At 46.9% G+C, this 13,833-nt stretch overlaps 1 protein-coding gene and 1 long non-coding RNA gene across 13 annotated transcripts in view; both read left to right on the forward strand.

The window, feature by feature from the left end:
• The first annotated feature begins 376 nt into the window (after window positions 1–376).
• Window positions 377–1,152, forward strand: LOC129145209 (uncharacterized). Its single transcript, XR_008550423.1, has 3 exons — window positions 377–694; window positions 770–864; window positions 1,082–1,152. It is a non-coding gene; the product is annotated as an uncharacterized LOC129145209 (long non-coding RNA).
• A 2,112-nt stretch (window positions 1,153–3,264) lies between these two features.
• The window catches only part of TPM3 (tropomyosin 3), a 28,081-nt gene continuing 17,512 nt past the window's right edge, over window positions 3,265–13,833 (forward strand). For 2 of the 12 annotated variants that reach the window (XM_037501032.2, XM_054691737.1), the window contains exons 1-2: window positions 3,295–3,448; window positions 4,026–4,151. In XM_037501032.2, the coding sequence (XP_037356929.2) occupies window positions 3,332–3,448; window positions 4,026–4,151 (243 nt within the window). In that variant the 5' untranslated portion in view covers window positions 3,295–3,331. Of the gene's footprint in view, window positions 3,449–4,025; window positions 4,152–9,277; window positions 9,583–10,230; window positions 10,482–13,833 lie in introns of those variants that run through there. The other 10 variants (XM_037501039.2, XM_037501035.2, XM_037501038.2 and 7 more) reach the window with 10 other exon arrangements.

The following is a 13,833-nucleotide window of genomic DNA, read 5'->3' on the forward strand; positions in this document are numbered from 1 at the left end:
GGTAAGATGGAAGGTCATGAAAGTGAAAATCACACACAAACCCCCACTGAGAATCACAAAGGAACGAGGACATGAGACACAGCACGGATGACTACCTTGGGGCTCCTGTGCCCATTTGTTAATCTTCCCCTGGAAGGCAAGAGCCACACAAAGGAATTGATTGGAACTTGGGACAAGCTATCGATCGAAATCAAGGGCACCCATGGTATATGTTTTGGGGGAGGGGAAGAGAAGTCCAGACTAATGGGAACAAAGACAAATGGAACAGGCCTAGGGGCTGAAACTAAGCTTTCTCCTCCCTCCTCCACACTTCCCCCCAAGCCCCCCACCCTCCAGTGCAGCTATAACCTGGGATCCTCTCTGTCACAGTAGTGAAGCATCTGCCTGCCTCATGACATTCAACAGACCTGATTCCCTTCAGAACAAAACTCCCCCAGAAAAGAACCAAGCCGGATCCCTGTGAGGGAAGAACCTGAGAGAAGCTAGCCTAGAAGAGGAGAGTCCTAAGGACTGCAGGCTGCTTCCTGGCAGAGGGCGTTTCTTCCTTCACCCTTGATCTCTCTCCTAAGGTCTCCAGTCAGGGGAGATCATAAGACTTCTCTAGAGGCCAGGCTGGAGCCTGCCAGTGAGACATGTTGCTCTTCTCTTCTGGAGCTCCAAGGGTGACTTTAAGAAGAATGCCTGGAGGACTCAGGTTCGTGAGAAGATAGTGGGTGGTGGGAAGAAGGGGCCAAGATTTTGGAAATTTCTCATGGCTACTTATCTGTAGTACTACAAGCAGCACGGGTCCAGAATGGTGTCCACTGAAAGGCCCTCACCAGTCCTGTAGGGTGATCTGGAAATGTCAGGAGTTCTGCTGGAAAGGTAAAGCAGCACGTACAAGCCCCCCAGCCCCACACCCAGAAACCCTTGGGGCCCCGTGGAAGGGCATTGGAAAACAGGTGGCAGAGCTACAGAGGAGCCGCTGACACTGCTGATCCCCTAGATGCTGTGGCCGTGACATCAGGGGCACAAGCTTGGGGTGGGAGCTTTGTGAAGGTGCCCGGATATGGAATCCTACCAGATATTCTTCCTGATTTAGGTCAACGTGATCCGGCAAAGGCCAGGCACTGGTAGGAAAGTTGCCCTCTAAGGAGACGGCACGAAGGGCAGATGAGCGAGAGCCAGCTGCCTAGAGAAGGTGAAGAACAGGGATCAGTGCCCTTCTCCAGGGAGGCGACCCTCCATCTAGCCATGCTCTATGCTTGGTGTCTCTATCCTATCCTTTCTTTGCAGTGAGGAGGAAGGCTCCACCACCAAGCTCTCCTGCTTGCTTCTGTGTGATATGTTTGATATTGGGTTGTTTAATTAGGAACCAACTAAATGTCAAACATATTCTCATGGCAGCAAGCAATTTGGCATCACAATCTCCTTCCTCGACCTCTGCGGTTCCTGTCTTTTTCAATGAACCTCTTCTCATCAGGACCCCAGGGGAAGAACAGTGACAGCAACCTCATGGAATTCCGTCTTAAATTGGAGGGCTAGCCAGAGAGCTGAAATTTGAATATCAAATCTTCCTATATCTTCTCCTCATACTAGAAGGGGTCTATCTCTGGCCTCTGTCCTTATATTTTCTCCTCTTTATTCAATTCACCCCCACTCACCTCCCCCCTCCTCCTCCTTCCCCCCACTCCATTATCAACTGTTTCCTATTCCTGGGATTCTCTTGTTCCCTAGTCCCACAGTAGGGAATCTTTGTTTTCTCTACTTTCCTTCAGGAATCAGCTGATGGTCTGTCTGCTCTGACTGATTGGACAGTCTCAAAAGTAGACTCCACTTTTGCCCTCCACCCTGGCTGGTGTCTTGGCATTCCATTAACACTACCCATCTATCCTTGACATAATGCCTAACTAGAACCATTTATATTATTCTTTGATATCTCTGGTCACCTTGAACAGTGCCTATCTCTCCTCTGGCATATTTTCAGATCATGTGGTGCCAGTGTACTGGGATCAGTTGCCACCTGTCAGTAACAAAGTTCCAAATAGAAGAATGAACACAGCCTGGAACAAGTCAGGGAGAATAGAGCCAGTGATGATGATGATGATGATGAGTGTGTGAAGAGAACATGGGGTGCAGGTCAGGGGTAAGAAGGGAACAGAGGGTGAGGAGAAGAGCAAAGAGCAGCACAGACCTTAGTCTGTGTGGGTATAAAAATTTTATTTAGGGGCCTCCCCGGTGGCGCAGCGGTTGAGCGCTGGGTTGCGAAGCTGCCCGCGGCCTCTGCCGGCTGCTCCCCGGCCACTGGAGGAGGGTCCCACATGGCGCGCAGACCCCTCCTGCCGCCCGCTGCTCCCCTCAGCAGTGTACTTCGGTCCTTCTGCCTGCTCTGCTCCCCGCTCTGGCTCTGGTGAATTCTCTCACCCTCCCGTGCTTCTGACTGTACCCAGTGCATGTATAAACAAAACAAAACGAACAAATAAATAAATAAATAAATAAATAAATAAAAAACATGCCTCTATAAAAAAAAAAAATAGCCTTAGTTTAAAAAAAAAAAATTTATTTAAAGATCATGCTGGGGAAAGAGAGGGCACGATCCCATGTGGATTATTTCAACATTCCCCTGCTTTAATCCCCCATCCTACTTGAAACTATGGGATGGCTTTCCAAATCCCAACCTTAATCTCTGAGTGCATCCTTGTGGGCTCTTGAGGGGTGAGGGAATGATATCTCCCTGCCAATTAAAGACTCTCAAAATAGCACAGTAATTTGATCTGGGGATTGGGGGAATTGTCGGGGATCATGAGTGACCTCCCCTCTTCACTGTTGCTCAGGTTAGGAATCTAAAAGTAAAACTCAACCAGTGGAGTTGATCAGAATCCAACACAGTCTGGGTGGGAGTAAGGAAGAAGTTTAAGGGCAACTAGGATCCTCTGGGTGAAAGCGACTATTCTAGAAATGCCAAAGTAGCCTTCTCTGTTACAGTTTGCCCCCCTCCCCTCTTTTAAAACACCCATAGAGAGCTGCCCAGAGCAAGTGGAAAGTTTCAGGGTCAGAGAGAGCAAGTCCCATCCTCCACTTTCCATTGTCTAAAATCAGCCTCAGCTGTTCCCAAACTTTTCTTTGCTAGTGATGTCAGTCCATCAAAGTGTCTCATCCTGTGATACCCAGGAGAACAACGATGGGGTGGAAGGAGCTGGAAAGACCATATTAGGAACAAGAGGTGGAGCCACGATCAGCAATAAAGGGTCAAGTCTGGAGAACCCCTGGCCACCCAGTCAGCCCCTCTTTTTTGTGCCCTAGTCTCCAATTCTCCATTGCTCACAGGTGAGTTCACCAACAGCCACTGCTGATGATGGAGGCCATTAAGAAAAAGATGCAGATGCTGAAGTTGGACAAGGAGAATGCTCTGGATCGGGCAGAGCAAGCAGAAGCTGAGCAGAAGCAGGCAGAAGAAAGAAGTAAACAGGTAAGGACTGGCATTGATCTCCCTCACTTGCTGGTGAACAAGAGATGGCAGAGAGTTTTCATGGGAAAGGCAGTAACCCCTGGTGCCAGCCTGTTCTTTTGAGTAGGAGGGACTCCTCTTCTTTCCCAGCTTCACTGGATTGTCTAGGATATCTGGTCAAACTTGGGAAAGTCAGCGGCTCCCTCTGAACCACAGTGTGTCTGTTGGATTTAAGTAGGAGTAGATGATATTTTGGAAGAATCCCCTGATTCCCAAAGGAAAAGGTGGGAGGTTAGCGTGGAACATCTCTTTTCCCATAAGTGGAGTCACGGGCATCTAAATCTTAAAATATTTACCATCACAGCATCTTGGAAGAAAACCTAAAATGACTTGGTCATGATCTGGTCAGAGATCACAGGATTACAAGCCAAGGCCATAGCACAACTCCTGGGGCAGTTGCTGAAGTGTGTCTCAGTGAGAGTTGGTAACACAGAGGCTGGGCTCAGGGGTCTGTCAGAGCTCAAGAGCCCAGGGCCAGGGTCTGAGTCTGCACTGTTGTGTATGTATGCCATGTATATGACTCTTGCGGCTCCTGTAGCTGGAGGATGAGCTGGCAGCCATGCAGAAGAAACTGAAAGGGACGGAGGATGAACTGGACAAGTATTCTGAAGCTTTGAAGGATGCCCAGGAGAAGCTGGAACTGGCTGAGAAGAAGGCAGCTGATGTGAGTACTAGAAATGGGGTATGGAGTGGGCTTAATTGAAACATATAAATCTTCATGTTAATATAATTAAATTTTAAATGCATTTGGACTTATGTATGCTTGTGGGTTCACAGACCAACGTACATGGATAATTGCATACATATTCTTTCCTAAAGTATGTAGAAGTCTCATTTTTATCCCACTCGCAGCATAGGAACTTAATTATCTTTCCCAGGAGCTAGACAAAGGGAAGGGACTCCTAGTCCAGTCTGCTATCACTTATCCCACCTCCTCCCCCATGCCACATTCCTAGTTTGACATGCAAATATGTGTATTAGTAGGGAATCTCTCATCTCTCATCTGCTCTGCAAAGCCACTCAGATTTCACAATGGAACAAAACACATCACATTGATCCTGTCCTGTGTGGGATTATCTATTTCGGCCAATGTGGGTACAGCCCTTATGCCAGGGAGATGCCACAGGAAGCACTGCTCATAGGGTAGCAAAGAGGACCTTAGAGTGATGTAATGTAACAGAAATAAGAAGGACTCTTAGGAGGTAAAGTTATTACCACTGGACCTTACTCTGTGACCTTGATTAAATTACTCAGAAAATTCAGGGCCTGAATTTTCTCATACAAGAATTAAATAAATTCTCTTTTCCATTTCATGTTATTCTGTAAACAACTACTTGCCTTCATCTTCAACCTTGAAGTTTACTGCAAAGATTAATGAAAGACAAAGGAAAGGCTTCTGGAAGAAAAAGTACCATAGAACTCCTACAGTAATAAAAGAATGTCCCAGTATTGATGAAAATGCAGTCAATTCTCAGTACTGAGTTAGCAGGAAAATATGAACATGTGTTTTTTTAAATCACATTTCGTTTTGCAAAATAGCTAGAGAGCAGGGTGGACCATTCACAAATGTTTTTGGATCCTCACGTTTGGTCTTTCCTCTCTCCTCTTTGGCTTCCTGTCACTTTCAGTGGCCCCAGGAAGAGATGAGAACTGTTGAATACATCATCAAGCTAGAGGTTCAAGGCTCATAAACATTATGTATATTCATAGTTTCCAAAAGTTTAGGCCACTGTAAATTATTCATTCTCTCTTCCTGGAAAACTGCAAAAACAAATCAAAACCCACAGATGACCTCCCTCTGTCCCCCACGGGGCTTTGGAAAAGTGCTTGATGATCTGCTGGAGTTGCCTAACCTAGTCTCCCAGTATAGATAGATAAATCTCTATGGTTCCTACAAACATGCAAGGGGGTAGAAGTTTTCACAAACTGGCACAAGGTCAGCTTAATAACTCTCTGGGAAAACGTCCCTAGGCTGAAACAGCTAGTGTGTGGGCTAGAGGAAGCGTTTCCAGGAGCAACAAAAGAACAAACAAGTCTAACCTGAGATCTCAGGAGGCAGAGGGTGACATTGAGGCTCTAAGGCAATATACCAATATCATCAGAAAGACAAAGGGATTTCCTGGGGATGAATTCTGTGTGCTATAATCACACACACACACACACACACACACACACACACACACACACACACACACACCATCCCCAACCTAGACATAGTCATTTATATATGAATCCAGCAAAACCAATTTAAATATGTAAAGTGTAGGTAAGATAAACTAACTCAACTTATCATCGCCTTGTAAGTTTCTGATCAAGGCAGTAAATAAGTACCCACAGAAACATGTAGGAAAACAAGCTATGGGCAGGAAGCCTGCTAGCACGGGTTAATATGGAAGCAGGAAGACAGGTTTCTTTTCTCAAATCAGCAAACTACCACCTATGGGGTAAATCCTGCCACAGCCTGGTTTTGTACAAAGCTTTACTGGAACATTGCCATGCCCATTCATTTACATATTGTCTACTTGCTCTCTCTACCACCCTAATGGCCGGAAAAGCCAGAAGTACTTATTATGTGGCACTTTACAGAAAATGATTGCTGGCTCCCTATCTCAAATGGTCAAAAAAGGAAAGTGAGGCATTTATTGGAATTGGGGGGAATGCCCAGAATAGGGAAGGAGGCAGCAACAAGGTTTAAAGCAGAGAGCAAGGGTCAGGGTCATCAGCCATATTACATCTTTGAGGGGGAGGGTGCTCCGTTCCAATACAAAGGAAGCTCATGACTATCCTTCTGCCCTTGGGATTCATAAGCAAGTAAAAGGGAGCATATTGCTTTTATGTAGATTTGAGGGGAAGAGAGGAAGGAGGTAGTCAGTAACTGTGTGTTTACACAGGGAGTTCAGGTTATCTGAGATGGCTTTCTGGAAAGCATAGGATTTGCTAGGAAGGCTTAAACAAAGAAAGGACAAGGGTGTGGCAAGATCAGTCCAAACTTTTTTTTCCTGCCTTGTGTTTCTCTAAGCTTCCCCCTCCCCTTTTTTCAATTGTGGCAAAATATACATAACATAAATTTTGCCTTTTTAATCACTTTTAAGTATATAGTTCAGTGACAGCAAGGGCATTCATACTGCTATAAAACCATGTTGAAGGTCCTTTCAATTAGAGATGAAATCAGAAGCTGTTTAGGGAAAAACAAGGGTAAGAGGACTGCAGTGGTTAGGACATCATCATAACACCCCCCCCTTTTTTTTTTAAAGATTTATTTATGCATACAAGAGCTGGGCTACAGGTCAGAGGTGTTGGGGGTGGTGAGAGGATTCACCAGAGACAGAGTGGGGAACAGAACAGGCAGACTGACTGCAGTACACTGCTGAGGGAAGCAGCAGGCAAAACAGGAGAGGTCTGCTGCGCCATGTGGGTTGCTCCCTGGCTGGCTGGGGATGGAAATCGTGCTGCAGAGGCTGCAGCCAGCTTCATAGGTTGCGTCTTAACCACTTGCGCCACCAGGGAGGCCCATAACACCCCTTTTTTTAAATGACAGGAGGTGGGAGGGATGGGAAAGGAGGCAGGAATAGACATATACATACACCTGTTGATATGTTGTATTTTTTGGTCACCAGGAATATAGCACCCCTTGGTGCCCATCCACCATGCTTTTAGAGACTACCAGGAGTCAATCCACCTATTTCTCTGGATCAAGGGAAGATTATCTGTTCAACTCTACTAGCCTCAGGAATGCAGTGGTGCTCTCAACACCCCTTTGGTTTGTTTAAGATGAGATCTTCTGGCCTTTGCTAGGCAAAAGGCAGATGCCATAGTGCCCCCTACTGATCAGCACCTGAAGAAAAAAGCCTCATTTCTGCTTCCACATTCTCTGATCAGACTTCTCTAAAGAGCTGGGAAAATTCTTAGGCCATCTTGATAGAGTTTACTGATAGATTTTTTTTTTAAGATTTATTTTTACTTATTTATGCATACACGAACTGGAGTGTAGGCCAGAGGTGTGGGAAGTGAGAGGATTACCGGGGGGTGGGGGTGGAGGCAGAACAGGTGGATCTACTGAAATACACTGCTGAGGGGAGCAGTGGGCGAGACCGGAGAGGTCTGCTGCACCATGTGGGTTAGCTCCCTGGCCAGGGATCAACCTTGTGGTAGTGATAGCTTGATAGTGCTGCTACTTTAACCCCTGCACCACCAGGGAGGCCTCTACTGATAGATTTTACTGAGGTTCAGAACCTGGGGTGGAGAGGAGGAGGGAAATCAAAGTGTATAGGTAACTCTACCAAGAAAATTACTTAGTCTGCCTGAGCTGTTTGTTTGTTTGTTTGTTTTGTCTATATAGTCTTATTGTTCAGTATTTCCAAAAGGAGATAGGAAGGCAGAGCCTCTGAAGGAGTGTCCTCAAAACCAGGAAATGAAAGTGGGCCTCCCTGGTGGTGCAGTATGAAACTTCCAGCAGCCACTGCAGCATGAGTTTGATCCCCAGCCAGGAAGATGACCCACATCTCCTGTCTGTCCAGCTGCCCGCTTCAGCAGTGTATTTCAGTAGATCTGCCTGTTCTGCTCCCCACTCTGCCTCTGTTGAATCCTCTCAACCCCCCCGCCCCCACACTTCTGGCCTACACCCAAGGTCTTGTATGCATAAGTAAGTAAATCTAAAAAAAAAGAAAAAGAAAAAAACAGAAAATGAGAGCTGCACCTAGCTTATCCACCAATACTTTCAGGGACTAGGAGTATCAATTCTAAGCTCTGTTTTACAAACTGCACGGGAGGAGAGGTTTATTACTATTACTTATGGGAAGGTGGGAGGAATACAAAAAAATAAGAGGGGAAATAATAAAATTCTCATCTCTTTACGGTTCGTGCTTCTAAAATTTCCATATGGCAATGCTTGCCTGTGTAGTTTCTAACTTTTAAATAGTTTTATGGGGTTATCTGGAAGAAGAGGCAGTGAAATTTGTGAAAGTTGTAACACAGAATGGAAGCTCAATTCTTCGGTACAGCTTTCCAGGCAGTGGTATCTTGCCATTGGATAAAGGACTTGGTAACGGTGGTCTATAAGAGGATTTCTTCCTGATAAAATAGGGGCATAAGACACGCTCCTCACCTATCAAAGGAATTGTAAGTGGTGATCAATCCAGAATCATTCAAAGCTTGGTGGGACTACAGGTTGGTAAGTAGCCTACTTACTCAAAAGCTAACAGGGGAAAAGACCAGTATTCTAAATAGAACACTTAAGTTCACAAATGATTCCAAACAGAATGAGAACTTTGCCAACCGGTCTCTTACACTCCCATAATCCCTTTTATTTGCTTTCAAGAGACCTGAGAGAGCCTACCTGAGCCATCTTTGAAAGGAGACTGCAGGGGGTGGCGGAGTCTTGAAAATATGAGACCCAGAAAATCTAGAATTTTCTTAGCACCTAGTTTTAGAGCCTATGTGGGGTGGGTGGCGATAAAGGCGGGAGAGGTTTGTAGAATGTTTTATATTGTGGAGAGGCTACAGAGTGCCTAGCCGCCAAGTTGCGGTTCAGTATTGGGGTGGGGGGCGGTGGGGAGGCAACTCTGGGGGTGTAAGAGCAGCAAAGCGCTGCCCTTGGTTGTAGGCCAACCATTGTGGGCAGCGCGCTTGGTAGGAGTGGCTAGACTACCACGTGCCTTCCGGTTGCCATGGTAGCTCTCCTTCCCAACCCCGCCCCCCTTTGCTGGCCCCAGGGAAAGGCCGGGAGCGGTGGCCCTGGGTGACCGGCAGGTGCGCCCTTCGCTCCCGCCGCGGGTTTCCCTCCGGTACGCTGCCTTCCCGCCTGCCAGACTGGGAGCGCACTGGGGTAGCGTCACATCCGGGCGAGTGGGAGGCTAAGTTCCGGTATTTCAGGGCGTAGTAGGCGGAAGTAGGGGCGAGAAGCGGCTGCTCCGCCGAGCGAAGGAGGCAGGCACCGAAGTGCAAGCAGGAGCTGGGTGGGAACCATGGCCGGGATCACCACCATCGAGGCGGTGAAACGCAAGATCCAGGTTCTGCAGCAGCAGGCTGACGATGCAGAGGAGAGGGCCGAGCGCCTCCAGCGGGAAGTGGAGGGAGAAAGGCGGGCTCGGGAACAGGTACTGAGGCGTGTGAGGGAGGGGCAGGCGCTGAAGCAGCTGGCATTGCGGTCTGAGTCCACCCCCCCCTTTTTATTTTTTTTTTTTTTTGCGGTAGAGCACAGTCCTCCAGGACCCGCATCTCGGAGATTAAGTTGAAAACCAGAGCATGCGTGGGATTTAGCTTCAGTCGGACTTTCAGCCGGCGAGGGGGAGACTGAGTGCTAGGGCGATCGGAGCAACTGGGTGGGCGGGCGAGCAGGTTTGACCTTTGAAGGAATTGAGCCTCACGGGCCCTGGGTGTGGTTTTCCTGCTCTTTTTTTTTTTTTTCCCAGCTCATTCATTCAGTCCCTCCGAGCCGGGCGCGGCCAGAGGAGGGGCTCAGCGGCCTCCCTCCCCCACTTCCCCCTGAAAGGGGGAGGGGGGCTTTGCCCCAGTTTGAGGTTTCCGGTCCTAGTGTGAGAGTAGGTGGGTGCTTCTCTGGTCTGAGAAGTGCCTTGCCGAACTTAACTGTGAAAGGGTGGGGTTGGGGGGGTGGGAACCGCCGGAAAGCCCCCGGCTGGCCTGCTGGCAGCTTTTCCGTTCACTCCTCCTGCTCAGGAAATGAGGCAGCAGTCTGCTGAGAGGAAGCGTGGTGCCCTCCCTGGAGGAGGTTGAGGCCACAGCAGCCCCTCCCATCCTCCGGCCTGGGGCCCTTTCCTCTTACCCGGAGACCGTGCAACTGCTAAACCTGCTCACTCCATCTAGGAGCAGCGGGAAGGGAGGAGATTGTACCTCACTTCCTTTGTTAGTGCAAATGTTGGAGCCAACACAACTTGCCTGACCCTACGTGTGAGGATCTCGAACTTCTGCCAGAATCACGCCATATTACTGAAGAATGTTCAATGCAAATCGAACCAGTCATCAATTCTTACTCCAGGTGGAACCGATAAGCGAGTGCATGTGGTTGACCTAGGCAACTTGGTGGTTGATGGACATAATAATGCGTTCCCAGTACAGCACTAGTGATGTTTGTTACTGTGCTACTTTCTCAGTTATCCACCAGTGTCTTTTTTTTAAAAGTTAAATAAATATTCGTTCAGCTGAAAGCTGGAACATAAATGTTGAAGAGATGAATGGTGACTCTGGAAACCACGTACTGTTCAGAAGTGGGGGACTAGTTTTAGTAAGCCCTAATATTTTCCAAGCCTAGGGTGCAGCCTAGTGGGTGGAGCTGATCTACTGAGTTGAGGCTTTGGTTTTGGAGGATCTTGAGGCTGGAGAGGAAAGTAACTTGCTAAAATTTGAAGAGCTAATGAAAGAACTCTTGTGGTTCATTGGTATTCCTTCTTTCCCTTAGTAATTTCTTCCCTTCATATTGGCTGCTTCTCAGGGGAGTGACTATGAATGAATATTGGGGAGAGACGACAAGGAAGGGGTAGCAACCTGAAGGTCTACTTCAGGTTAATACTTAAGATTGCTAGGATACTGTTTTTATAACTGGGCATGGAAATACTGGAGTTGTCTTCCTCAGTCACCTTTCTCTGGTTTTTTCCCTCTGTTCATTATGCCACTAACTTCTAATTATCAATTATAGTGAGGTTGATCTGCTGGGTGATTGCTTATGACTGGTGACACTTTCTCATTTCCTTTGTTCTGAAGACAAGATCCCCTTAAAGGGGAAGACAGAGTGGATGAAGAAACTAACCTTGTATTAAACTGCAGTCTTAGGCTTAACATTTAAATAATGGCACCCTAGGAGTAGTTCTAGGGTAAATGATGGCCCATTCTCCACCTCCACCCCCTGCCCAAATTCCTCAGGATTTGGTCATTTTCCTGGTGGGAAAATTTGGCTCCTTTCCTCCCACCCCACCCTTAATGATTCTTCAGTGGTAAGTAGCATTGTGAACAAACTTAAGATGTTTAAGCTGCTCGCTCTCTCAGAGCCTACCAATTTGCTTACTGAACTGAGGTCTAGTGAGGAAGTGCTCTGGGGGAAGTAGAGTGATAGTTAAATATTGATGAAACCACTATCTTTCTACTCCTAAGCTTGAGGAAGCCTGATCTTTTGACTTTCTGCTCTGCTCTAATGAACTTTGAACCGGTCCAGAGAAGATACCGTGGGAAAGGGGGAGGGGGTGATTAGGCCACCTGCTATCCTCTTTGGGCTTTCAGGAATGTGAGTTTTGCAGGCGCCTCCCTCTGGAGCCGGAAGCACTGCACTCCCTGACGGTATCTCACTTTGTGGGGTTGTCACTTCTTTATTTTTCTGTTTGCTTAGTGTGAACATCCATCCCTTGTGAACCTGGATGAGTCCAAAGTTTTAAACATCGGGTTCTGGGGCCCCTTTATTTTTCTCTCTTCAGCCGTTGGCAGTGTAGCACCTTGTTGAAACCACTTTCGATTTTGAGTTCCCTTTGCATTTCTTGCTAGACTTAAGGAGACTGACATTTAAATGCAGTCTTTCTCAGTTGTTGATGGTGGCGGTAAAAATACATAAAGTCTGTCATTTTGACCATTTTTAAGTGTACAGTTCACCCAACCTATTTAGGGAGTGGGCTTTGAGCAGCACTTTCGATTCTGGCACTTTCCCAAAATCCTACTCTCTGGAGGGGATTAAAAATGTTTGACTAGTGTGTGTGGCTCTCTCCTATTTTGGGGGGTCTGGTGGGCCCATTTTTCTCTTATTTTTTCAAGAAAAATCTCACTGTGTGATCTTCCATGTAACCCTTTCTTTGGTTTAGAATTGCTTTCTGGTTGATTACCTTTTTCTTCCCCTCATACTAGAGCTTGCACCCGCAGGGGAGAGGCACTTAGCACTTTGCTCTGAGTGCCTCCTTTGGGCTCCACCTTTGTTTACTCTGGGGCTGATATTTCTACTCCCTTTCTTCCCCTTGTGAAAATTTAAAGTCCCCAAGGACACCAGTATCTCTTTGAGTAGATACATTTGTGAACACAGTGACTGGGGAAGTCCTTTACTAGCAGGGCTCAAGATGAACTTTTCTAATACTCTTTTCCTTTGAGTTTCATCTGTGGCTTTTGTCTAAAAAGAGAAACCCAGAGTGGCAGAATGCCAGGTTTAGGCTAATACCCTTCTGCCTTTGTCGGTGAATTGCCTGTGTCTGAGCACCCGGTCCCTGTCAGTTTCTTGCCTTAAAGGGTCTAGTAGGCTTGTGGGGAACATCCTCCTATGTGGAGGATGGTAGCTTTTAAACCACACATTTCCTAGCTGAAGCAGTTGTCGGCCATCTTCTAATGTGATGGAATTGCTGCTGCATTCCTTCCCTCCTGTCTTGGGAATCTTTGCTTCCTGGTCAGTGAAGGAAGGACCTTAGAGAGTGTCCTCCAAGCTGCTCAGAGGTAGGTAGACTGAAAGATCAGAACCACATGCTAAACCTCAGATGATTAGAAAAACATAAAGCATAATGTTTCCCATTATTTCCCCTATTTCTTTCTTTTTCTGCTTTGCAGAAGTTAGTCGCACTCTAAGGCTTGATATGATTTAATTGACCCAAAGGCCAGGCATTGTGGTTCTGGCATATGTTCTGGCTAGAGGCAAAAGTCAGGTGTCTTCCCTTATTCCTTTAAACCAGTACTAACATCTTGATTCTGCAGACTTTTGTTTAATTGTAAAGAGAACTAACCCTCTGTGTGAGTTGAAAAAAGAGAACAGCAACTGACCTCCTCCCCACCCCCACCTTCACCCCAGTCTCCTAAGCTCTTGCTGGGACTCCCATCATTGGGTTCTGCTTTTGATACAGACCTGCTGGCTGTGCGCATGCCCTTGTGAGGGCACGAAGATGTGTGTTCTCCTCCCTTTTCAGTCTTGCTAGGAATTCTATTGTAAATGCCGACTTAACTGCCCGAGCCAGCTGGTTGTCATGGAAACTGCACACCCTCGCCCCCATAGCTTGTTATCTTCTACTTCATTTGGGTAACTACTGGTGAGCTGGATGGGGACTTAGATTTCATGAGCTTCCTCCAGTCTGGTTCCATTCTTTTTTTTTTTTTTAGTTCTAGGCATCTGGGGTGAGGGATGTAAATCTTTGTACTGGCAGTGTGTCACAGTTCTTGTCTGACAGCCTAACTTGTTCTCATAATCTTGACCCATCAGCCTTTTTGAGCTGGAGGCAAAATGTGTGTTGTCCTGTGAACGCCTGCTTTTCCAGAAAAGACACAATGAGAAAATACTTGCCTTTATAGTGTTTGAGTAGTGTAGTTAGAAACACAAATGGCTTCTTAGCTTAAGGTAGACTTCTCGATTTTCTTTTGCTGTGGTTTAGTGGTTACAT

Source organism: Talpa occidentalis, unplaced genomic scaffold (genome assembly GCF_014898055.3).
Source record: "Talpa occidentalis isolate TD23 unplaced genomic scaffold, MPIMG_talOcc4v2.1 talOcc4.9, whole genome shotgun sequence".
Lineage (NCBI taxonomy): Eukaryota > Metazoa > Chordata > Mammalia > Eulipotyphla > Talpidae > Talpa > Talpa occidentalis.